The sequence below is a fragment of the Budorcas taxicolor genome, chromosome 19, assembly GCF_023091745.1.
Source record: "Budorcas taxicolor isolate Tak-1 chromosome 19, Takin1.1, whole genome shotgun sequence".
Classification (NCBI taxonomy): domain Eukaryota; kingdom Metazoa; phylum Chordata; class Mammalia; order Artiodactyla; family Bovidae; genus Budorcas; species Budorcas taxicolor.
Window position 1 is genome coordinate 33858891 of NC_068928.1, and position 23792 is coordinate 33882682.

Genomic DNA, 23792 nt, shown 5'->3' on the forward strand with positions numbered 1-23792 from the left:
CAACCCATTCCAGTATTCTTGCCTGGAAAATTCCATAAACAGAGGAGCCTGGCGGGCTACAGTTCATGGGGGTCGCAAAGAGTCAGACACAACTTAGCAACTAAACAACAACCATGCATTTCCTGACTTGGTTCTTGCAAAAAAGGCTTTTCATAATGTACTATATCATTTTTATGTTTTTCTCACTTTGATTTTGCAATTGCTTCTTTGCTGAGGGTTTCTGCATCTATATTCCTAAGTGAGCCTGGCCTCCCACGTCTGTTCTCACACTGGGCGTCTTCTGTCTGTTTCTGGTATTAAGGTTGTGCTATCCCACAGGAGTTTGTGTGAAGGGGAGGTGTTTCCTGCAGGGTGTCAGACCTCCCAGCAAAGCTTGTGGGGTGATCAGGGGGTGAGGGGGAGGTGCGTGGCTGACTCGGGTCCTTTAGTGACTCTAGGACTATCCTGTTCAAGGTGTCCTTCCACCAGTGTGGCTGAGTGTGATTTTATCCACTTTATCCAAGTCCTTAGGTTTGCCAGCACAGAGCTGGTAAACTCTTCTCACTCTCTGCTGAGTCTTGGCAGGATCTCTCTCGAGGATGCTGGCTCCACTGCTGGATGAAGCTGGCCCAAGCGTAGAGCCACATGTCTGCACTGGGGCCATATATGACTAGTGTCCTGCCCATTAGATTGCCTCCTTGACGTACTCGGGGTGCAGTCCCGCCCTGCAGCCCCCATGCCACCTCCTCACACAGCCCAGAGTAAAGTGCATGAGAACCAAGGAGCTGGCCCTGGGTCGGGTAAGGAGCAGCAGGCAACAAAGCGGCAGGCCACAAACCACACGAGGCCACTCCAGCTGTAGCCTGATGAGCTCCAAACATGCTCTTAATTTTTTAAATTCACTGTCAACATTTAAAGGTTTGATTTGAAAATTTAAGGTTATGGACTTTCCTGGTGGTCCAGTGATTAAGAATCTGCCTGCGAATGCAAGGTACCTGGGTTTGATCCCTGCTCTGGGAAGATCCTGCATGCCGTGGAGCAGCTAAGCCCAGAGCGCCACAACTACTGAGCCTGTGCTCCAGAGCCCACGAGCTCCAACTAGAGAGCCTGTGCACAGCAACAAAGACCCAGCACAGCCAAAGATAACCATCCTTTGTTAAAAAAATTTCTAGGTTTTCATCATCTCTTACTGCTTAATAGTCATACAAAATATGATTTAATCTATAAAATGGAATATTATTCAGCCATAAAAAGGGGTGAGGTAGGAATGTGCATTACCATGTGGATGAACTCTGGAAACATGCCAAGTGGAAAGCACCAGGGCCACGTGCTGTGTGATCCCAGGGTAGGGCCATTCCCTGCGCCTGTCCCAGTCCCCGCATGGGAGAACAGACCCTGGCATTTGGTACACTTCAGCAAACTGCTAGGGAACTGAGTTGAATACAAAAGATGGGGTTCTGGTTTGCAGAGACAAAGGCCCCAAGAGACATGGGCACAAAAGATACAGCCAAAGTTGCAAGACAGGATGTCCACAGATCAGCCATGGCAGCAGGGTTGAGTGTACCTGGGGGTGCTCCCAGAGCGGTGAGCTGGCTGCAAAACCGTCACAGAGCCTGTAGCCAAGCCCTGCCCAGCTATCAGAAAGCCCATGTGCCCAAGGTTACCACCCAGATGAAACAGGTGGTGCCACGCTCATGTCTGGATCACCTGTCACAAGTTCACTTTACGCTGGCATTAAACAGAACTCTAAAATGTTCATTTAGCCTATTAAACAGATTTGCTATTGCTTTAAATAGCAAGTAAGAATTACTTTAATTTGGTCATTTAAGCATGTCATAATTTCTAGCTAATCACAGCAACTCAACTCAGACATTTCACGCCATATAATACAGTTTCTTAACCCGGGTGCAATCCTGAGGCTGAGGATTGATGTGTGTTCCAGAGGAGGGACAAGCCATTTCCAGTGCATGTGGGAAGCAGAAGAGAAATGTGCCCAAGCAAAGTTCCTCACAACAGGACGAAACAGAGCTCTGAACCAACGCCCTCAGGAGGGCGTTACAGGGGGTGTGGAGGCCTGGACACCCACCCCGTCACCTGGATCCAAGCCCACCACTGCCAGGTGAGCAGAGTGCCCATAGCCCCTCCCTCATCCAGCAAGTGCGCAGGGGAGATGTACCAGGGGAGTCTTTACCGAACGACGGCCAGGGGTCCGAAGTGCTGGCCGGAGCTGCCGGTGTGCCCCAGGGGTTGGTCTGGCTGGCAGAGGTGGATGGGCCCCAGGGCTCTGCCTTCTGGGCAGCAGGGCCCGCGCTGGGCAGGGCGTCCATCAGGTCCAACAGCGTGGTCTGCTTCGGGTGGGAGCTGTGCTGCTGAGATGAGCAGGGTAGGGGACAGGTGAGCTCTGCTGCCTGGCAGCACAAGTTCACCCATCACCAGCACCTGCCCGGGGTTCTCCCAGAGAGGCCTTTGGGGGCCCAGAGTACCACAGGACGCCCACTGCCCCACATCACCACTTCCCAGTGAAGACCCGGCTCCACCCTACAGGCCACGTGCTCTCTGTCGACCAGTCCTCAGGGTTTCCTGGGAAAACGCAGGCTCTGCCTCCTTCCAGGTGCTGTCCACTGACACACCTGGCCCCGCGGTGGCCAGCGTCACCCAAGGCCCTCTCTCCCAGGGGCTGGCTCACCCTCCCACCCTCATGGCCATCCTGGCTGCTGTCAGGGCCCGCAGCACTGTAACAGGGTGGGGGCCCCAACGGAGCCCCTGGCCCTGGGGGGAGCTCTGCCTTCCGACAGGATGGCTGTCGGGAGCAGAGCAGTCACCTTTAGGTCTCAGAGCACTTGATGTGCAGCTTACGAAGCAGTGGCTGGAGCCATGTGGCTGGGGGGTGGGAGCTGGGAGGGGTCACGGGGGCCCACCACCCAGGCGGAAGTGTGCCCTCCGCCCTCCCCTCACTCCTGCTGTCACACCATGGGGGCGGGCCTGGGAGGGTCTCACACAGGGACCACCCCCAGCCCCGTGAAGCACTCACCTCTTTCTTTTTTGGAACTTTAACCGTGTCTCGGCGGCTCTCCTCGAGGGCCATCTGCAGCCTGAGGTCATCGCCCCGCCTAAGGCGCTCTTCCTGTGGAGTACAATGGACCTCGAAGCTGGTGGTTATGGCCACAACATCGCCACCCAGCTAGGCCCTCCCGCCACAGCCAGAAACTAAAGCTGTGTCGCCAGTCACTTCAGAGGAGGGTCTGAGGACAAGGTGGACAGCGAGTATCTCCCGTCCCCTCTGTGTGCCCAGAGTGCCCACCCGCCTGTGTGACTCCCACCTACTTCCAGTCCCACCAAGAAGCCCAGGTCACAGGCACCACAGACAGAGAGGAGAAGAGGAATACTTCTAAAATGCTTTCTCAGAGTGAAAATGACTTTAAAATTCTTTCTAATTATGGAAGCAATATGTCTCTTCATAAAACACAAATAATCGGGAGGGGAAAAAAAACAAACACAAGCAATCCAGAAAGGAACTGGAAGGGGGACATGTCACAGGCCGTTTCACCCTGACCCCCACTGTGCTTCCAGAAAACCAGTGTGTTCCTATTTTTGATTTTTAACAGAAATGGTCCATTGTATTTTATATTTATTCAAAGCACAGTCACCATATATGACTGGGCTGCTCGAGCTTTTACAAATGGGTAATATAATGATTAAATGTAAGTGAATACACTCATTGTGTCTTATTTACTCTTAAGATGGGATAAGGAACCACACTGGATGGGCATGTCCATCCGCCCCGTTTTCCCTGTGCGCTCTCTGTACCTCCCTTGTGGGGCGGGACCCATAGGGAGGTCTGGTGGACTGAGGGGCCGCCCTGGGGGCTGTCCGTTACTGTGGACCTTACACAACAGTCCAGTCACAGGGGGACCAGCCACACTGGGACCGACGGCTGCCTCCATGTGATCCCCTGCCTGTCCCTCATGGCACCTCTAAGCGAGAGGGTGAACAGCCATGCCACACTGCTTCCCCCTTTTTAACCACAGGACAGCAAGTCAGGACTGAAAGCGGCAGCAGAGGGCCAACTCCTCTGAAGGTCCTCTGGGCCACTCCTTTCTCTCCTTCGCCATCTTCACGTGACGCGTGCTCGTAACAGGGAGACCAAACACACGCCCTTCTCTGGACGTTAGCACTCTCCTCTCCTGGGCCCTCCCTCCAGCCTCTGTCTTGTCCTTTTCCGGGTCCAGACGCTCTCCAGCCACCTTGTGGATCGTATTCTGCATGCAGGGTGCAGAGGGAGCATCTCGCGAAGCACCTCTGGCAGGTGCGTCCCAGGACCAATGTCCTGAAAGCCTTCCCTCCGTGTGGCTGTGCCCGGGCCCTCCTCACTGGGCGCGCGTCCCTGCCAGCACCCACCTGCTCGGCCACCTCTCTGCTCATGGCCAGCGCCAGCTGCAGCTGCAGCTCCTCCTCCCCACTCGTCTGCGGCCTTGCCTGCTCCAGCTCCGAGGACACCCGTGGGGAGGTGGCTGTGGGGGATGCAAAGTCACCGTGAAGGACCTGTGTTCCCCGGTCAGCCACCCGCTCCCGCCTCACACCCATGGGTCCACCTGGGCGGGGAGAACGGATGTCTGTGACCATCTCAAGGTCACAGCTGAGGAACATCACAAGTACACCAGCCGCCCAGCACCCACCAGGAAAAAATATCCTGGGGCACAGGCACGGCCAGCTCCGACCTCTCGAGGATCAGACCTGCCCCCACGGCAGAGCTGCACGGCATCAAGGAGGGGAGCTGAGTTTTTACAAGATTGGGGGCACAGTTCTGGAAAAGCTGGGTCATCATTCAAAGAAGCCCAAGGCCTCTGTGGACTCACGGATCCTCTCAAGACCTCCTAACCCCAAACACTGCTTCAGCCTAAATCTCCCACTCAAGACTGCCTCTCAGGATCTGCTTCTATGGGAGAAATTAACTGGTGGGGAAGAGCTCAGATACTGAAGTTTCTAGATGGCTGTGCTCTGGCTACAGAAAGGCGGAAGAACCAAGACTGAGCTGGAGTCCCTGAGCAGTCCAACGGGCAAGGCTGTAGGCCAGTTTGGGGCAGCCTGTAAAGGGCTACGTCTTGTCCTACATTTAGGAAAGACACGTAAACACAGCAAGGAGACTGCATCTGGAACAACCAGGCCTGGAGCACAGTGTGTTCACTATGATTCACGGTCAACCAAGAGAAATGGTTAAAAACAAAAAAAAGGCCAACTGCCTCATGTGTACTCCAAGCTAATGAAGAGGTCAAAGAGCAAAAAACACTGCAGTTAGGAAAAAACACAAAGATGCTTTTCTAAATAAAATCAAGTCCAATCCCAGTCCATCACCCCAATTTTCCAAAGCATTCCTTTAGAAATAAAGCTGATGGTAACAAAATGTCCTCAAATCTATCTTAACAATCCTATTTCTTAACAACATCCCCAAACAAAAGCATGTCTGGTCCCCAAAGTTCACCTCTGCCCATCATAGACGGCAGATTTTGGCATCCTTGTGCTCTAGGAGCAAAGCCACCACCCAGACTGGCGAGAACAAGGGAAGCGGGACAGCTGGGGACAGTTGTGGGGAGCAGGAGGAGGCTCTCCCATGACCAGAGTGGCTGTCTCATCCAGGTCACGGCCCCATGGCCCGCCCACTCCCCGCCAGCTCCTGATGAATGGTCTCTGAGGCTGCCTCACGAAACCCTCAGTTTATAACAAACCCTGCATATCTACCATCCTCCACTTACTCCCAAAGGGGAAACCAGGCCCCCAGGTCCCACCTTATACCCCCAAAGGGCTCTGAACAGAGGGCCCCATCTTGGCAGGGAAAGCTGAACTTGGCTGTGCAGCCACAGAACCTGACTTGCCCGGGACAGGATGAATGGGCCAGGGCTCTGCAGGGACGGCCGGAGAAGTGAGGCGCCCTGTCCTCGGTGCCTCTCTGCACAGCTGCGCGGCCAGCCGGGCTTCAAATGCAAATGTGCACGTCTGTGTCCCCCCAGCTGACGCTGCTGGAATAATGTGTGGCCGGCACACACGGAAATAGCTCACCACATCAATGTGGAAATCAGACAAAGGGTATTCCCCTAAATGCTGTGGTTTTTATAAGCGGATGCACGATTCTCGGTCGCGCAGATGGCAGAATTCACAGCCACCAGCCCGGAGTGTCAGCTGAGCGCACACGGGCCTCAGCTGCGAGGGCGGCGTCCGGTGGAGATGCTCCTGCCTTAGTGACAGCATCTCGGCCCCACAAAGGGCCTCTTGTGCCCGAGAACAGGACAGTGAGCACAGAGCCTGAAAGGGTCCTCTGGCCACCAGAGTTTGGCCGGGCCCCACTCTGAGGGCCTACCACTCACGGGGCAGTAGGAGAAGCAAGCCCCTTCAGGTCTCTGCTGCTTTCTGCCTCACCCATGCTCTCCTGGGAAGGCAGGCCCTGTGCACACAAGCTCATCACCCTGGATGCACGAGCATCTCCCTGCCCTTCCCTGTGGTTGAGCCTGACCCATGGGGAGGAGCGCAAAGCTGGCACCCCTGTGGCGGGCTCCCATTTGTCCTGCCTGGTCCACCACCCTGGCTGAGGAAGCACAGGGGGAGGTTGGACAAGGAGCCCACACAGGACCACATTTTCTCAAACTTCAGGCCAGGAGGAGAACCAGAAACCCACCCTCAACCTGGTACCTCCTGCAGGGCCACACCCCTTGACCCTGCTCACCTGCTCCAGGGGCTGGCCGACTGCACCGGGCCCCAAATGCCCCCTACAAGGCACTTCAAGTGCTCAAGGTTGGGGAATTGTGAAAAAAGAAAGTAAAGCACTCAAGGTAACAGAAAAACAGGAAACTGTCTCTTCTCATTGGCAACGTTCTGCAGTTTTCCTAGAGAGCTCGTCAGCGGCGTCTGCAGTCACGGATGCTGGTTGAAGGGCGCAGACTGCAGGCCCCCTCCCGCAGGCAGCTCTGCACGGGGACTTCCCGGAAAGCCAGGCACACGGGCTGGCAAGAAGGCAAGGGCCTGGCCATGCGGTGCCAAGAAGACCCCACCTGGGTCTGAGCACTGCCACCACCCCATGCCTGCCAGCAACACCGGGCACCTGGCCTGTCCCCACCCCACTGCAGCAGGGAGCTGCACCCGGATGCTACCCCTCCAGGCTTCTGCTTCCAAGTCTGTGAGGTGAGCGATGGGAGCGGCGGGAGGGGTGGGAAGGCCCGAGACAAGCTGCCCCCACCCTGGAGGCTGGCCCTGCCCAGGTCACTGCTCTCCACTCCACCCACAGCCACAAGACATCCCCTGTCTCACGGGGCAGAAACCACAGATGGACACCATGGTGGCCCACGGCCTACATGGGCTGAGGACTGTGGTTCTGGCAGCCGTGGCCTCCCCCTCCCCTTTCTGTCGGCCACCGAGGGAGGGGCTGTGGAGCTGGCGCTGACCGGCGCTGAGCCCAGGGCCGCTTTCTGCCCCTGGTGAGCAGGTCCCCGTTCAGCTAAGTTCCTTCCTTCCTCGTAACTGAACTGCAGTGAAGTGCTTACTGGGCCTTCCTCAGCATGGCGACATCTTCCTGTGCTCCACAGGCTGTTTCCTGAGTCAGCAATGACCTCAGCCACCAAGGACACTCCCACGGAGAGCAGAGGCTTCTGACCCTGTCCCCTGGGAGACCTTCCAGGCCCACCCTCTCCCAGCTCACAAGGAGACAGCAGGAAAGACTGTTTTTAGTCAAGTGAGATGAATTTTGAGAAAATAAGCTCAGATTACCCCAGGTAACATTGAAAGAGAGAAAATACATAAATATGTTGTGGAAATAACATGTCCACTGACTCAATGGACTTGAGTTTGAGCAAATTCTGGGAAATGGTGGAGGACAGGGAAGACTGCTGTGCTGCAGTCCATGGGGTCGCGGAGTCAGACACGACAGAGCAACTGAACAACAATGTTGTGGAAAAACCAAAAAGGTGCAAGATGTGAAGAGACTGAAGTACCACCACAGCCGGGTGACCTTCAGGACAAGAGGGGCTGGACCACGACCATGCTCTGCCCTTTGCCCACCACTCGGCACTCCTGGCAAAACCCTGTCTAGATCCCATCGCAGACTCTACATCTGATTCCAGTTCACAGAAGCACAGGAAAAGGACTGAGGCAGACAAACCCAGACCAAGGGCTGCTTTGCAGGATGGCCGGCCCAGCATCCCAGCACATGAGGGTCGTGAGCGCAGTCAGACTTAAGGGACAAGATCCCGGGCAGTCTCTGTACAGACAGTTGGCTGCACGTCACAGTCAGAACAGTGGGCAGATGGGCACGCGGGCAGGGACGAGGCGGCCCAGTGGCTGCTGTCCACTCCATCCACTGTCAGGCTATGGGGGAGGGGAGATGCCGGAGCTTGTGTTAAATACTTCAGCGTAAGAGGAAGTGAGGGCCGGCCCACTCTTCCTGCCTCTACCCCTCTTCCCAGAGGAAACAGCTGCTGACATTTTCTCATGATTCCACCCAGAAGACATACACGCACGCCCTGCACATTGGCGTGCTTTCCCGACTCTCGCCCACCGGCCCCCTCAATTCCTGCCATGTGTGGGCTCCACCTCACCGCATCCCCATCCAGGCTGACGGGCTCAGCCTCAGAGAGGCAGCCCTGGTGAAGGGTGCGCCTGGAAGTCTGAGCCCAGACTTGGGCTTGCCGCTGCTCAACCCCTCGCCTTGGCCTCCTCACCCACAGGATGGGAGACAGGGTTCCCGTGGCTTGGGCTACTGTGAGGACCAGACGAGTGCCTACAGGGGGCACCTGGCCAGTGCCTGGCGTGTGACAGTGGTACCACACCTGGCGTCTTGCCCAACCCTCAGCCCAGATGGGGTCCTGCCTCCCAATCCACTCCAAAACCAGGGCTGGGGCCCAGAGATGAGGTGGCTCGCCAGGGTCCCACAGCCACAAGGGACAAAGGCCGACCTAAGGCCTTTCTCTTCACCATGACTGCTTCCCACAGAGGAGGGAGCCGGGGCCCAGGGAGGCCACTCAGAGTCGGCAGAACTCGAAAGCCAATGCCATGCTGTCCCCATGCCCTGAGCTGCTCGGAGCCCTCGGCCCTAACATTTGTGTACACCATGCCTGGCACTTCTCCAGGCCAGAGGACAGCCCCTGCTCTCCCAGGGCCTGTGTCCAGTAAGGAGGGACAAGACGCACACACACAGGGGAGGGGGTGGGGACACTGGAGCATGGCCTGGGGGCAGGCAGCAAGGCTGCCAGGCAGAGAGCAGGTGGGACTTCACCAGGGTCGAGAGCCTTGCCCTGCCGAGGGGCCAAGGCAGAGCAGGCCCAAAGGTGTGAGGGCCTGACCCCCAGCACCTCAGAACACGAGTGGATTTGGAAATGGCTGTGGCAGAGTCCTTAGTGAGTGGTTAAGCTGAGGTCACACTGGAGTAGGTGGGCCCCACACCCAACGTGACCTGTGCCCTTACAGGCAAGGAAGAGATGAGGGCGAAGACATGAGGGGAGGGCGGCAGCCGTGGCCCGGGGACACCGAGGAGGCCTCCGGCAGCAGGAGCAGGGGGAGCATGAGGCAGGACGCTCCCTGCACGTGCGGGTCTCAGAGGCACAGGCCTGCGCACACCCTGATCCAGGCTTCCAGCCTCCACAGGGAACAAGACCTGTGTCAGTGCTGCTGCAGCTGCAGGTCCCAGGCTCTCCCAGCACACACGTCTGGGGCCCGCCTCCCGCACACTCCTGCCACGGGGAGGAGCTGCCCATCGACTCTACTGCTCACACCCACCCCACCCCTGCTCTGCCACCCCCACACAGGCCCTAGAATCCTCCACTCCTTCCGGCCCTCAGGCGGGCAAAAGCACCTCGGCTTCCCCTCCAGCCTCGGCTCTGGAGCCACCCCTGGCTCTGGATCCACCCCCTAGCACATCCTCCCCACTGGGGTGCTCCACAGGCAGGGGTTCTTCTCAGCCTGGCTCAGTGCAGACACCCCTGCCCCAGGCACCTAGAGCCCACAGACTGGGGGCCTCACCTGCGCTCCAGACCTGCCTGCAGCTAGGCCATCTCCCCGACCTGCCTCTTTCCACGCACCTGTGTGTTCATTTTCTAATTTAGTTTCCAGTGAGCAGAAGCTGTGACTCCCAAGGGCACACCTCACACACTGGTCCCAACCATCCTGAGGTGTGCGAAAGCCGAAGCCCAGGAAGAAAGGAGGCAGCGCGGACGATGGTTGGGATGGGCGGCTGGGCAGAGACAAAGGCTGCCCTGTCGCTGGCTGGCAGGACTCAGAGCCCGTCCTATCTGTGCTGCTCTCTTTGGGCTGCACAGTAAACCCTGTCCGTTACAAGGTCATCAGCTTGCAAGGTGGGAGCTAGGAGCTTGTCCAGAACAGGAAGCCATTTTTCCTCCTTGTTCTTTCCCGGGGGTTCCATGGTTCCTGGTGCTTTGGGAAGTCACACTCTTGGGGGGAGGGGGTGGGGAGTACTCGGGTGAGGGCCATACCCACAGCTCCCCAGGCAGGCGCTCGGGAGGAACGGGGTGGGGGGGTGCTATGGTCACCAGAACTTCAACAGAGACAGAATGCCCTCTTTCTTAATTCAGTCGTAAACTGAGATTACATGCCTACAGCAATTTCTTATAGAGCAACATTTACAAACAGGAAACTAACTTTTAAAATGAATATCCTGATGGAAATTTTCATATACTAAACTAGCAAAGTAATGCTCAAAATTCTCCAAGACAGGCTTCAACAGTATGCGAACAGTGCTTCCAGACGTTCAAACCGGATTTAGAAAAGGCAGAGGAACCAGAGATCAAATTGCCAACATCCGTTGGATCATCAAAAAAGCAAGAGAGTTCCAGAAACACATCTACTTCTGCTTTATTGACTATGCCAAAGCCTTTGACTGTGTGGATCACAGCAAACTGTGGAAAATTCTTCAAAAGATGGGAATACCAGACCACCTGACCTGCCTCCCGAGAAATCTGGATGCAGGTCAAGAAGCAACAGTTAGAACTGGACATGGAACAACAGATTGGTTCCAAATCGGGAAAGGAGTACATCAAGGCTGTATACTGTCACCCTGCTCATTTAACTTATATGCAGAGTACACCATGAGAAATGCTGGACTGGATGAAGCACAAGCTAGAATCAAGATTGCCAGCAGAAATGTCAATAACCTCAGATATGCAGATGACACCGCTCTTATGACAGAAAGCGAAGCAGAACTAAAGAGCCTCTTCATGAAAGTGAAAGAGGAGAGTGAAAAAGTTGGCTTAAAACTCAACATTGAGAAAACTAAGATCATGGCATCTGGTCCCATCACTTCATGGCAAATAGATGGGGAAACAGTGGAAACAATGAAAGACCTTATTTTGGGGGGCTCCAAAATCACTGCAGATGGTGACTGCAGCCATGAAATTAAAAGACACTTGCTCCTTGGAAGAAAAGTTATGACCAACCTAGAAAGCATATTCGAAAGGAGAGACATTACTTTGCCAACAAAGGTCCATCTAGTCAAGGCTATGGTTTTTCCAGTAGTCATGTATGGACTGAGAGTTGGACTACAAAGAAAGCTGAGCGCCGAAGAATTGATGCTTTTGAGCTGTGGTGTTGGAGAAGACTCTTGAGAGTCTCTTGGACAGCAAGGAGATCCAACCATTCCATCCTAGAGGAAATCAGTCCTGAATATTCCTGGAAGGACTGATGCTGAAGCTGAAACTCCAATCCTTTGGCCACCTGATGCAAAGAACTGACTTTTGCAAAGACCCTGATGCTGGGAAAGATTGAAGGTGCGAGGAGAAGGGGACAACAGAAGATGAGATGGTTGGATGGAATCACTGACTCAATGGACATGAGTTTGAGAAAGCTCTGGGAGTTGGTGATGGAAAGGGAGGCCTGGCATGCTGCAGTCCATGGGGTCACAAAGAGTCAGGCACAACTGAGCGACTGAACTTAACTGAAACTAGAAATTATCTTTCAGAAAAATCTCAGTACCCATTTTGGGCTCGGGGCTATCCACCAAGCATGGCCACTTCTCCTGCACCCCAGCTGGGGGCGCTGCACCTGGGCCGGGTCTGCTGGGAAAACATCTGCCAAGTTCAAGACATGGTGGCTCAGAGGTTAAAACGTCTGCCTGCAATGCGGGAAACCTGGGTTCAATCCCTGGGTTGGGAAGATGCCCTGGAGAAGGAAATGGCAACCCACTCCAGTATTCTTGCCTGGAGAATCCCATGGACGGAGGAGCCTGGTGGGCTACAGTCCATGGGATCGCAAAGAGTCAGACACGACTGAGCGACTTCACTTTCACTTTCACTTTTCAACACACTTGTCCACTAACCTCACTTCCTGGAATTCTACATTGAAGACAAGACAATTCTACATCAAGACTCCTCGGAAAAGCAGCCTTCTGCCCAAAGGTATTCACCACATTCTTACCACACTGTGAGAACCTGGATACAATTCAGATAGGGTGGAGACTGTGATCCGCGTGGTCCCTTCTCAGAGTGTGTCCCTCAGGCGGGGCGCTGTGTGAGAGCCTGTGACAGCACAGGGGATGCGCAAAACCGGAAGAGAGCACCACCTCAACCTGCTCCACGGACCCTAACCCACCCGAGCTCTAACCTCTGCAGTCAAGTGCAACTGTGCAGCAATGTGGAAATGCACAGCAAGTTATCTGAGTCAGCTGAGGGGTCCTCTGAGCCGCTGCATCCCGCCCACTGCGCGCATGCTGAGAACAGCCTCTGACTGGCCTGCCCGGCCCCCTCCGGGCACTCCATGTGGCACACCGTCAAGGTGCCCACCCTCTCCTGAACTGGAGGCCCACAGAGGGCCAGGCCTCATCTGCGGACCATGAGCTCTCACTGCCCAGAGCCAGCCCTGGGCAAATGAATGCTGTAACCTTCTGAGATGTGTGCTTTGTTACAAACGACACGTGTGTAACACTGTTCTACCATGTATGCAATATAAAACATTAGATTCCTTCTGCTCCCACAAAACATACTTCAGACCCGGTTCCAGGTCTGTCCATACAGCTGGCTGTGGGGGATATGGGTATTGATCTGGTCCTCGCTTCCTCCTCAGAGTACGAACTCTCCGGCTCTCCCCAGACAGATGGCCATGACAAGGCCCCACCACTGCCTGTGCCCAGAGGCCTGGCAGCTGGGGTGACGACGTCGTGATAGAAACGGCAGGGATCCAAACAAACCTGCAGGCCTAGAAAAGCATGCGCTTAGAAAAAACATTCAGAAGGACACACCCACACGGGAACATCAGCAGTCTAAGGAGATCATGGAGTGTGTCCGTCTTCCTTTTGCACTTTCTACATGATCAGGAGTAGACAGGCATTATCTTACAATGAGAAAACCAGCAGAGCTTCTTTTGTGCCACCCATGCTGACCTTACCACCTAGACATGGAGAAGCGGGCCACAGGCGCACTGGCCCGATGGGGTTCGTCACTGAGTTGCCAGCAGGCCGCGGGAGGAGACCCATGGGCGCACCGCCTGCTGACTCTGACTTTCTGAAAGGGCACGGCTGCCGGTCATCAGCTGGAGGGACGGGAGGAAGAACCTGAACTGGACAGGCTGCAGCCTCCGAGAAAACTCAGTGGCACGACCACGATGCCCGCGCCCACCCCGAGACTCCAGCCTGTCAGATGTGTGCCTGGGCTCTGGGCAGCCAGCAGCTCAGGGAGCAGAGAAAGGGCACCTACAAAGTTGGAAACAGCCTTCACTACCAACAAAATCTAACCTCTAAGAATCAGATGTTCTAGACTCAAAGCCTCAAGATATGGCACATTTCCACGTTTCTGGAAAAGCCCACAAAATGTAGTTCCAAAGGCTAAGTGTCAAGAAAAGGAAAAGAGGGCTAGTGTCCCAGCCTGAGACAACCACTGATGGAGACAGCACACCACACGAACTGAGCTGACGTCCTGGCCTGGATCTCCGCTGCGTCTCACGAGGCCAGTCAGGGTGACCCCTCCATGCTGCATTCCAAGCCAGCATGTTCAAGGCAGATCCCCAGCGCCCAGGGGAAGCCCTCGCCTCACACTGGGCATCAGGCAGGTGCTCAGAAAGGATCACCCGTGACAGTGAGGGTACGAGACACAGAGAGGAAGGCACCCAGAACGGTGACACCACGTACCACTGGTTTGCCCAAACCTCATCCAGCACTTGAGAAACTCTGGGAAAACAAACTCACTCATTTTACCATTAATTTCTACCTCTAGCCCCAGAGCTGAGGCAGTGTGGGCTGTGGGTTGACCAACTTGTTGGCAGTGTGTGGAGGCACTGAGTTGAGGGGGCACCTGTGGGCCTTGGCTCGGGGGCTTTGAATGCAAGCGGCCCAGGAGAGCTGGGGGCCCCAGGTACTCGACAGGCAGGCTCGGGGTCACTGGGGACCAGCGGAAGTGTCACTCTGAAACACTCTGACTGCCTCCCTGCACCAAAGCCAGTACTCCCTCAGGACAGAGGATGAGGGAAAATGGGCCCAGAGCTCAACACAGTGATCCCACGAGCACTGGCAGGGTGGCCACAAGTTGTACAAGGGCCAAGTGAGGGGGCCACTTCCACGGCTGCTGGCCGCCCCGGTCAGAGCCACGCAGGGAGAGAGGAGAGGCGTTCTCTGTGGTGGGCCCAGGTGCCAAGGCAGTGGACTGAGTGCACTTCTTTGTAGGCTGCGGCGAAATCTGTTTTCAGCGTAGCCCACACCAGCTGAAGGTTGTCCAGGAGAGCTAAGTAATCACCCCTAAAGCAAGCCTCACTTCCATCCCCACTGAGTCAGAGACCTCCAAACACTGCAACCTACAATTGATTGGGCAGCCAACTCTGCTTGCCATGGTCCCGAGTCCCATGGATTTCAGGAAGGACGGCAGGGAACTGAGAAGCAAAATCCACCCCATTTGGTCCTCTGCTCACCCGCCCGCATCACTGCAACATGGAGGATGGCTCCCGGCTGGGTGTGCCGGTGGGACAAGGACAAAACCACAGGCCCAGCCCAGGGGCCTGGTCCTCCCCACGTCTGGGGCTGCCGCCAGCACACCTCCAATCCCGCAGGGTGCGGGACTGCGAGAGCCTGACAGCCACCCAGGCCTCATGCAAAGCAAACAGCGGCTCCCCTGAGGCCTCTGGGTTAGGGGTGTGGAGAGGGGCGCAGGATAGCCAGGGCTCCCGGGAGAGGGAAGGACTGGCGCTGGGCTGCAGAGGGAGCCACCCTGAGGCCCGGGAGGCAGGGAGAAAGCTGGCTGTACTGGGCGACCAGGAGCACACCCAGCAGGCTGCCTGCATTTCCCACCTTGGGCTCCGGGGTCCCAAGAGAGGCAGGGCTGGGCCAGGTCATTGGCCGGGCAGGAGGGTGGCCCCGGGCGCAGCAGGAAGGGCGGGCGCTGGCTCGGCGGCGGCTCCTCGCTCTGACCCCGCGGGGGCCCAGTGCGGTGCTGGGGACACAGTGAGGCCTCGGGTGCTGTGGGGCAGGGACACACACAGACAGACAGACACACACACACACACACACACACACAGACACACACACACACACGGACACACACACACAGACAGGCCGTTAGAGGGACAGGCAAGGCCGGGCCCCACGAACAGACTCTGAACATGCAGCTCAAGCTCGGGCTCTCAGAGGTGGGCCAACTCAGGGCCGCTGGACAGGGAGGCGAAGGCTGAGGCCACGGGACCAGACATGAGGCCCCACCACCTCCTCCCAGCCCCGGAACAGTCTTCACTCAATGCATGGGACGTGGCTTCAGCTCCTACTCTCAGTCCTCGGGACTCAGGGGCAATGACCTCAAAAGGCAGACAGGAGAAAAGCAGCCCCCAAGGTCCTTACGTGACCACTTCCAAAGAGGAGGGCAGCCTGGAGCCCAGCCTACCTGCAGCGGCCTTTCTTGGTGGAGAAGGGCTCCATGAGGGACACATACGACTTCACTTCTTAAGGGCAATCTTCCTTTTCTATCAACCTAGCATAAGGGAGCCCCTGGAGCCCCAGATTGCATGCTCCATTTCTTTTAAGCGGCTTCACCAAGGTCCCAGCCTTTGCCTGAGCAGAGTCATCCAAACTAGGTGGGGAAACGACAGGAACTACAAGTGGGACAAGAATGCTGGCCTCTGAGCTTGACAATCGCTGAGAATCCCAGAGGCGGGAGCCTGACCCCACTGTGCAGATCTGCTCAACACAAATGCTACAAGTGGCAAGGCGACGACAAACCGAAACCTGCCAAACTAAATAAGCAAGGCCAACAGGGGGTCAAACTGCAAGCAGCTGCCTGAAATTTTTTCTTATGCTAACAGTGTTACTTATTCCAAAAGCAAAGGGTAGGGGTACCTGGACTTCTGTTTTCAGCCAGAGGCACAATTTCTGTGTCCCTCACCCTGCAGGCTACCAGGGCTGCCTGCTTGCCACCACAATGAGAAGGCAAAGGGACACCATTTCAGGGCCCATGTCCATGAACAGCTAGAATGCCAACATGGCTCCCTAGCCAGCCTCCGTCAGGCCCTGAATGCCACTTCTGTTCTCTGACATCTCTCCTGAACACTGGGCAAAGACCTAGCATCTTCAACATGCAAAGCGAGAAAACAGCAGCCCAGAAAGCATGGACCCAGCTGTGTGACCAAATCAGCAAGGACTCCCACCCAGAGGTGGGAAGGAAGCCTGGCCTCTCCCTCTGCAAGAGAGGCGGACATTCACTGCCTCACCCAGTGATGCTCAAGGAGAACAGACGCTAAGCCGGTCAGGAGACCCGAAGCCCAGTTTCAGAAAGACATTGAATATGAGACAAAAGAGAGTAGATTTCCGGGACAGCCAATCCCCTGCTGCTGTGGGCGGCCAGGCCCTTCGCTTCAGCCCTGGCCTGAGGGGGAAGCAGGTAATCCATCCTCTGCGCCTGCCCTGCTCACACGCACAGAGAAGCAGAGGGTCTTGGGACCCCAGGCCAGAAGCCCCTCTGTAACAGTAACTCCAGGTGAACTGAGGGGCGGCTGCCAGGTGCCAGCAGCGGGAAGGTAGGGGCCATGAGTCTGGCTGAGCCCGGTGCCCAGTGTGGGGGTTACTACTCACAGCCATGGTAGGAAGCCGGCGACCCCCCGGCCTTGCCGTACTCCTGCTCCGAGTAGCTGGTGGACAAGTTGGGCTGGCTGGAGCCCCGGCCAAAGGTGATCTGGTTGCTGCCCATGCCGGTGGCCACCTGGGCCATGCGCTCCTTGGTCTTGAGGGCCTGGGCCCGCTCGGCCTTAAGCCGCTCCTCGTCCTTCAGCAGGGCCACCAGCTGCTTGGCCTTCTCACGCACGTTGACCCCCTGGTCCTTGCCGTCACGGTCGACGTACTGGAAGTCCTTCAGGGTCTGGATGGCGAAGATGTTCTCGCGGCACTGCTGGGCCACGCGCTCTGAGCCCGTCTTGATGAGGTAGTCAAGCAGCGTCAGCGCCTTGTACACGTGCCGCCAGTTCTTGCCATGGTCGTTGAGCCGCTTCCACACCATGCTCATGATCTCCGAGAAGGCCACCACGTTGTAGGTCAGGTCTGCGATCTCCGTCATCAGGGAGCTGGACGGGCCCCATGGGTCATTGGAGGTGGCTTCCCGCACTTTTATCTCAGCTTCCGAGTAGTTGTTGACAATGTTTTTCATCTGGCGTCTGATGGACGAGGTCGTCATCTTTACCTTCTGTGACAAGTGCAGATCCCTTCAGAGAGAGAAGCTTCCCCGTCTCCAGCAGGTTCGTGCCCCACAGAGGTTCAGTCTCCGTAACAGGTCTGGAGCAGGGTCCCTGACGGTCATTTCCTCTACTGGAGCCTCAGGTCTGAGAAGCCGGAAGCCATGACCTAGAGAAAGAAGTAACAAACGTTACTGTGTGTGAACTCCCGAAACAGCAGGCTCTCTGTAAATGGCAGGCAGGGGTCGGCCAGCCGGGGTGGTGAGAGGACATCCTCCAACCCCCAAGGACAAAAAGGATGCCCCCTTCCCTTCAAAACTAAGATAAGATCAATACTACACATTAATAACCAATACAGGTTAAACTCAAGTTTAAGCCTCTGGAAGGAAAGCAGTAACACTGTAATTCCTGGTCTATTTTCAAACCACTTCTGCTGGATCTGCTCTGCCACACCTGCCAGATGCCCGCTAGAAGAATCTCACGCCATCTACACTGGCTCCAGAGACTCTCTGACCCTCTTCTCCTGACTGCTTACAGAGACTCTCAACCCCTTTGAGACCAGGGCTGAGGCCCCACTGGGCTTTCAGAGCCTCCAGCATCTGGCACAAGCTATGTAGCACTGATACAACCTTACAAATAAACTGCTTCTGGCCCAGTTTCCTCATCTCAGAAAGAAGAGAGCTGAGGACTCCACTTTAACAGGTCCACCCAGTCCTTTGCCACAAACACACCTCTCCAGGGGAGGAACACCTGCGGAGCTAAAGTGAAGGCTACGCCTCTGGCCACAAGCTGGTCCAGAGTGTGGGGGATACCACCTGGTTTGGTTGCCAGTGAACACCCAGCACTGCGATATAAATGCTGCTGCCACAAGTTAAAAACAGCGCCCCTTCCCCAGGAAGGCATCTGGCGGGGGACAGAGGTGAACGCGGCAACCTGAGGATGCAAGTCCAGGGCAACTCGACTGTGGCGATGGGCCACAGATGTAAGCGAGGAAAGCACTCCCTGCAGCCCTCAGCGGGCTTCTTCAGAGGACGAGACAGGGCTGGCGGGGACTGGAAGTGAAGTGGTGCCAGGTGACTCCTCTCCTACAGAATGAGGGGGCCCAGGACCTGCAGCTTCCCACTCCCACCCCACCCCCAGCTGCCACTGAGCTTCTGGCCTGGGAAAGAGCTGGGTGGCCTTGGGCCAGGCTGTCCCAGTGTATGCTCACAAAAAGCCTTCCTTCCGGGTAAGGATCACCCCTCCCCTGGTGCAGACGGAGAGCCTTCCTTCTGGGTCATGAGGTCAGCTGACCAAGGCCCCCTGGTGAAGACGCTCTCCCTCCTCCCACAAGGGCCCTCACTCTGCTGCTTCTGCCAGAGGAACAATGGGTGGGCAGCCTCTACCAGTTTAACATCCCAGCCTCAGAAATAAGTAACCAGCAAGTGTCAGGAGTGGGGAAGCCAAAGGAAATGCCCACCCCTCACATTCAGTCAAATAGGAGCAGCTCGTAACCATCATCCTGGTGCCAATTACACATCTGCTTGGTGAGCAAGGCCTCTCCACCCTCAGACAGGCCAAGAATTCTGCCTTCATCCGCAGATGCAGGACTTCAGCAGGAGGTGGGCAGAGTGGACTCCCCTGCCCGGCCGGCTCTTACAAACCTTCTATAGTGTGTCCGAGGAGCAGGGCCAGGTGCTCTGCGGGGACCTGCACGTGTGACGTGACCAGGCTGGTCATCCATGGCCGCCAGACAGGATGGGCCTCAGAGGGGATCTCCAGAGCAGCTCTGGCTCCCAGAGCAAAGGCTCCAGCATCACTGGTCACACTCGAGGTCCTGAAGCCCCAGGGCCGCCCAGCACTTTGTCTGTCACCCAACTGGGGCTCGGCAGGCTCCCCTACCCTGCACTCTGCAGCTGCAGGAGCCATCGCGGCCGCATGTCCTAGGCGACAGCCCGTCTACACATACAAAGCCTGAAGGACGGGCCCTTAGCCACAGCTGAGCCATGGCCCAGTACCACCGAGGAGCTGCGTCCCTTGGCCCTCAACATGCAGGCAACCCAGCCAGAGTCTGGGATCAGGACTCTTTCTCAAGAGCAGCCTATAATGGTGACCATAAAGTAACAGCTGGATCACATTTGCCAAAGACAAGCTGGGGCAGAAAAATTCTGGCACATTTGAAAATACAACCAGAATTCGCCTGACAGTGGAGACTACAAGTAGATTGAATAAAACAGCAAATAGAACAACACTAAAAAAACAAACAAAAAATTCCAAGGCTAGAGTGATGCCCCTGGAGGCAAGAAGAATTCCATAAAAATGTGTTCAAGAGCCTGCAGAGTCGGGTGGGGAAATTCCTTCCCAATCCAGAGTCCCAGATGCGGGAGGAAGCAGCCCTCATGGCTCCAGACCCCAGGTGGGCCCTGGTCAAAGCCCACGTGAGTCCTGGCCATCCCTTCTGTGACAGGGACGTAACTAGCCAGGTGTCAAGAAGATATTGATGGTTGGGGTCTCCACCAAACCCCCACCTGGGGGTCTTTTCAGGGATTGGGGATCATTATCAGGGACCCAGACCAGCTATGAGGGAACGGCAGCAAACATCTCTCCTCTCCCGAAACCTAACAGGTTCCACAGATGGCAGCTCCTGCTCTACGTCTGGCGGCCTCCTGTGACTTTTTCCAGGCAGGCGACACCCACAGGGAAGCTGAGGGCCGTCCGCCTCACTCACTGAACACAGCATCTGTGTCCCAGGACTCCTCGGTGGGCAGAGAAATTAAATCTTTTATCTCTATCCCAAAAGCGGGCTTTAAGAAAACTCTGCATTCATATATGTGAAGAATTTCAAAAACAAACATCTGAGCCTCTTAACTCTGAGATGATAAAGCAGATACAGTGACAGCATCCACAGTACAGGAAGAGCCCCGGGTGTCAGTTACGTGGCTGCAGGGGGACTGACTGTCCCCCCAACGGTGGATGACCCCTGTCCCCTTAAAAAGAAAGAGCCACCTGGGGGCTTCTCCTAAGACATGACAGTCTTGGAACAAGCACAGGAAAATTCAAATTCGATGTCAGATAGCCTCCAGTGACCACGTTAGTGATTTTTCTAAAAGCAGAAATCAAGCACTGAAAACACACGTGAGGAATCCCTCTTTTCTTTACCAGTATGGAGGATTGTTCAGTCTCTAGGAAGAGTAGACGGGCTACAGGTTACACGGGTGTTGAAATGCAGTCATTCTGAAAGACGGTGTGAAACAAGGACCAGGCTCAGGAGACACAGTTCTGGCCATCCGACAACGCAGTCACTTAGAAATGGTGGTGTGAGACGAGCAGCACCTCCCGGAGAGGCGTGAGCACCAAACACTGGTGCCTGGACCAGTGGATGCGTTAGCAGAGGACAGAGAATCCCTCAGTGTTCCCCTCCACCACTCTTCCACGTAGTTTTGCTAATGGCCAACCAGGGACAACGTTCTTAAACAACCCTGCCGGAAACCAGACAGCACACAGAGCCAGGGGCCTAGAAAGCGGGGCTCGGGCTGGGCCAGGCCCAGCCTCCCACTCCTGGATGGCAGAGCAGATCGGACACCCAGCCTAGCCTCCCGTCCCAAGGCCCCTTTCTGACAAGGGCTCAACTCCTGCCAGCCCCAGGGTGTCACAGGAGCCCCCACCTCAGACCAGGTCCAGGTCAGCCACCATGAGGCTGGAGTTCTGGCAACAAGCCTACTGGTGGATGTTTCTCTTGGCCTGTGGGGCTTCCCAGGTCTGTGGAGTGAGTCCCCGGAACTCAGCCCCACTCCAAGAAAGGAGCTTGTGGCCCCTGGGCCAGAGTCTCCATTCCAACACGCTGAGTGACTCTACCACCAGAGAGAGACCCCCGATGGCCAGTGGCCATGCCACCCAGAGACTGGGGCACAGAAGGGGGCATCCGATGGCTTCATACCCACCCACCCGCACACAGGGCAGGCCCGCAATGTGTTTGATCAGCAGAAGTTTCCAGCTTGAGGCATTTTGGGAAAAGAACAGAGCTACATGGGAAAATGCAGAATTCCCAGGGATTCATGCTTAATTTAGACCTGGCTGGTCACTGCGGTAGTGCTGAGCGCTGGGCTGTGGCCATGTCCTGAGGAGCCAGCAGGAGAGGGGAAGCCGGGGGAGGAGGAGCTGTGGACCACACGGGCCTGGTTTCAGGCACAGCAGCCGCCCGTCGCTGCTCTCTCAGGAGCTCAAGATGCTGCCGAGAGCAAGCCCGTGGGTGAGGACAGGCACCTCCAGGCAGTGTAACTGCAGACCCACCCTGGCACAAAGGGCTCCCATGGGCTTTGGGGAGTGTGGCTGAGGTCTTTGCAGCCCACCCCAGGAAGTGCAGGGGGGACCAGAGCCCAGAAGACAGCGCACCCAGAAAGTGAGCTTCTCCAGGGCCAGCACGGGTGCACCCTCGGCCCCTGGCACTCTCCCAGTCTCAAGCACGGCCTGCTCCCCTTCCCACGGCCTCCCTCGGCACTGCCCCACTGCCCCACTGGCTCTTTCCTGTCAGCTGAGATATGAGGGCCACGGTCACTCTCTCAAGTCACCAGCTCCCACTGTGGGCAGAACCTCTCCACGTGGGACACCTTCCTGCTCATCCCAGTTGCTGCTTCCCCATCTCCACCACGTGTCCTTAGCACAGGCTCCTCTGATGCGGGCTGAGTGAGCGGGCACAGAGGGAAGCTGAACAGGCAGACAGCACCCCACCCCTCCCCCTCAGACACGGGGCTCACCTGGGCCAGTCCCCCAGCAGTCTCCCTCGGGGCTCTGTCGCTGGAGTCAGAGCAGCCACTCTGCTCAGTGAACATATAAAACCACTCCATGTGGTTAAGAGTTCACAACAAAGAACCTGAGGGCAGGGGTGGATGGGCCATGTCAGCCAACAGTACCCAGGCAGTCCCACAGACAGCGGAGCCCTGCCACCCCACCAGCCTGGGTTCAGGAGCAGACCAGGTGATGAGGTGGGGACAGCTGCTGCTCAGCGCTGACACGGGTCCAGACACCTGCGTCCTCGCAGAGTGTGTCTCTGAGGATGTTTCTCAGTAGCACCCCGAGGGCAGCCTGGGGACACAGTCCAGGGCAGGGGACACGCCTACAGAAGCAGCAGGGCCCAGGCAGAACATGCTGGGCAGAAGGCACCTCTCGGTCAGGCAGGTGGCATTGTCCACAAGCCCCTTCCTGACTGTCACACCCGGGCCCAGTCCTCCCCTGTGTGGCTGGCATTTCCAACAAGGCTTCAGATGTGCTAACTCTCTGATGCCAGCAGTCACCCGAACAGAACAGGCTCAGAATAGAAACTGAAAATAGCACAGGCTCTCTCAACAGACGCTGGAGAATCCTAACAGCCCTGACTGCATGCCAGAGCGTCTGCTCACTGAACCTCAGCAAGAATTCGCAGGTGAGGAAGTCAGGCACAGAAAGGGTAAGAAACTGGCCTGAGCCGCATGCCAGCGTGTGGCAGGACCAGGACTTGCCCCAAGACCTCTGGCTTCTGGTCCTATCCTCTTCATCTCGTCTGTTTGGCTTTAGACAAACTCCACACTACCATGAGAATAGTGAATCTTTCCTCACTGAATCCAGAGGCTTTGAAGGCCCCTCCTGTCAGGTGCTAAACAGGCAGTGAGACAGGAAAGAAATAACCACCCTCCTGCCCCTGCTCAGCCCGTCTCCAGCTCTGCAAGCCAAGCGGGCAGGAGCCCAGACGCTGGAGCTAAAGGGCCAGCCTCTGCCCGTGTGCGGACGTGAGGCCCAGGCAGTGCAGCGCTGTCCTGGGACAGGCCCCCAGCATTCCCAGCGCCTTCCAACATGGCCCACCAAGGAGGGGCCTTTAAGGTTCTTCCCAGAAAGCGTTGCCCTGGAAAGCGTCAGGCCCCACAGACGGCAACAGGAGGAAAGCTGGCAGGTAGAAGCCTGTGCATCAGAGACTCCAAGACGATGTAAACATCAGCCGTCAGAACTCACACCTTAAGAAACCTCTTCGGTGACTGCTGCGTCTTCTGCTGAAGCAGCCACATGGGCTAGAACAACCCGAGAGCTCTGATTACTCCTTTAAGAACAGCCGTCATCTGAAGTACCACCAGGAAAAAAACCAGTCTCAGTGCCGAAAGGTAAACTTCCTCTTTTGGTTCAGAATAAAAATACGACTTCCCTCCTTCCTCCTCTGCTGGATATGTTCCCAGGATTTTATTTAC

At 56.3% G+C, this 23792-nt stretch overlaps 1 protein-coding gene across 9 annotated transcripts in view; it reads right to left on the minus strand.

The window, feature by feature from the left end:
* The window catches only part of EPN2 (epsin 2), a 52346-nt gene that overhangs the window by 7914 nt on the left and 20640 nt on the right, over nt 1-23792 (minus strand). For 2 of the 9 annotated variants that reach the window (XM_052658686.1, XM_052658688.1), the window contains exons 2-6: nt 17009-17770; nt 15239-15406; nt 4378-4490; nt 3011-3103; nt 2156-2348 (exon numbers count right to left, since the gene is read on the minus strand). In XM_052658686.1, the coding sequence (XP_052514646.1) occupies nt 2156-2348; nt 3011-3103; nt 4378-4490; nt 15239-15406; nt 17009-17603 (1162 nt within the window). In that variant the 5' untranslated portion in view covers nt 17604-17770. Of the gene's footprint in view, nt 1-2155; nt 2349-3010; nt 3104-4377; nt 4491-15238; nt 15407-17008; nt 17771-22334; nt 22792-23564; nt 23697-23792 lie in introns of those variants that run through there. The other 7 variants (XM_052658687.1, XM_052658689.1, XM_052658685.1 and 4 more) reach the window with 7 other exon arrangements.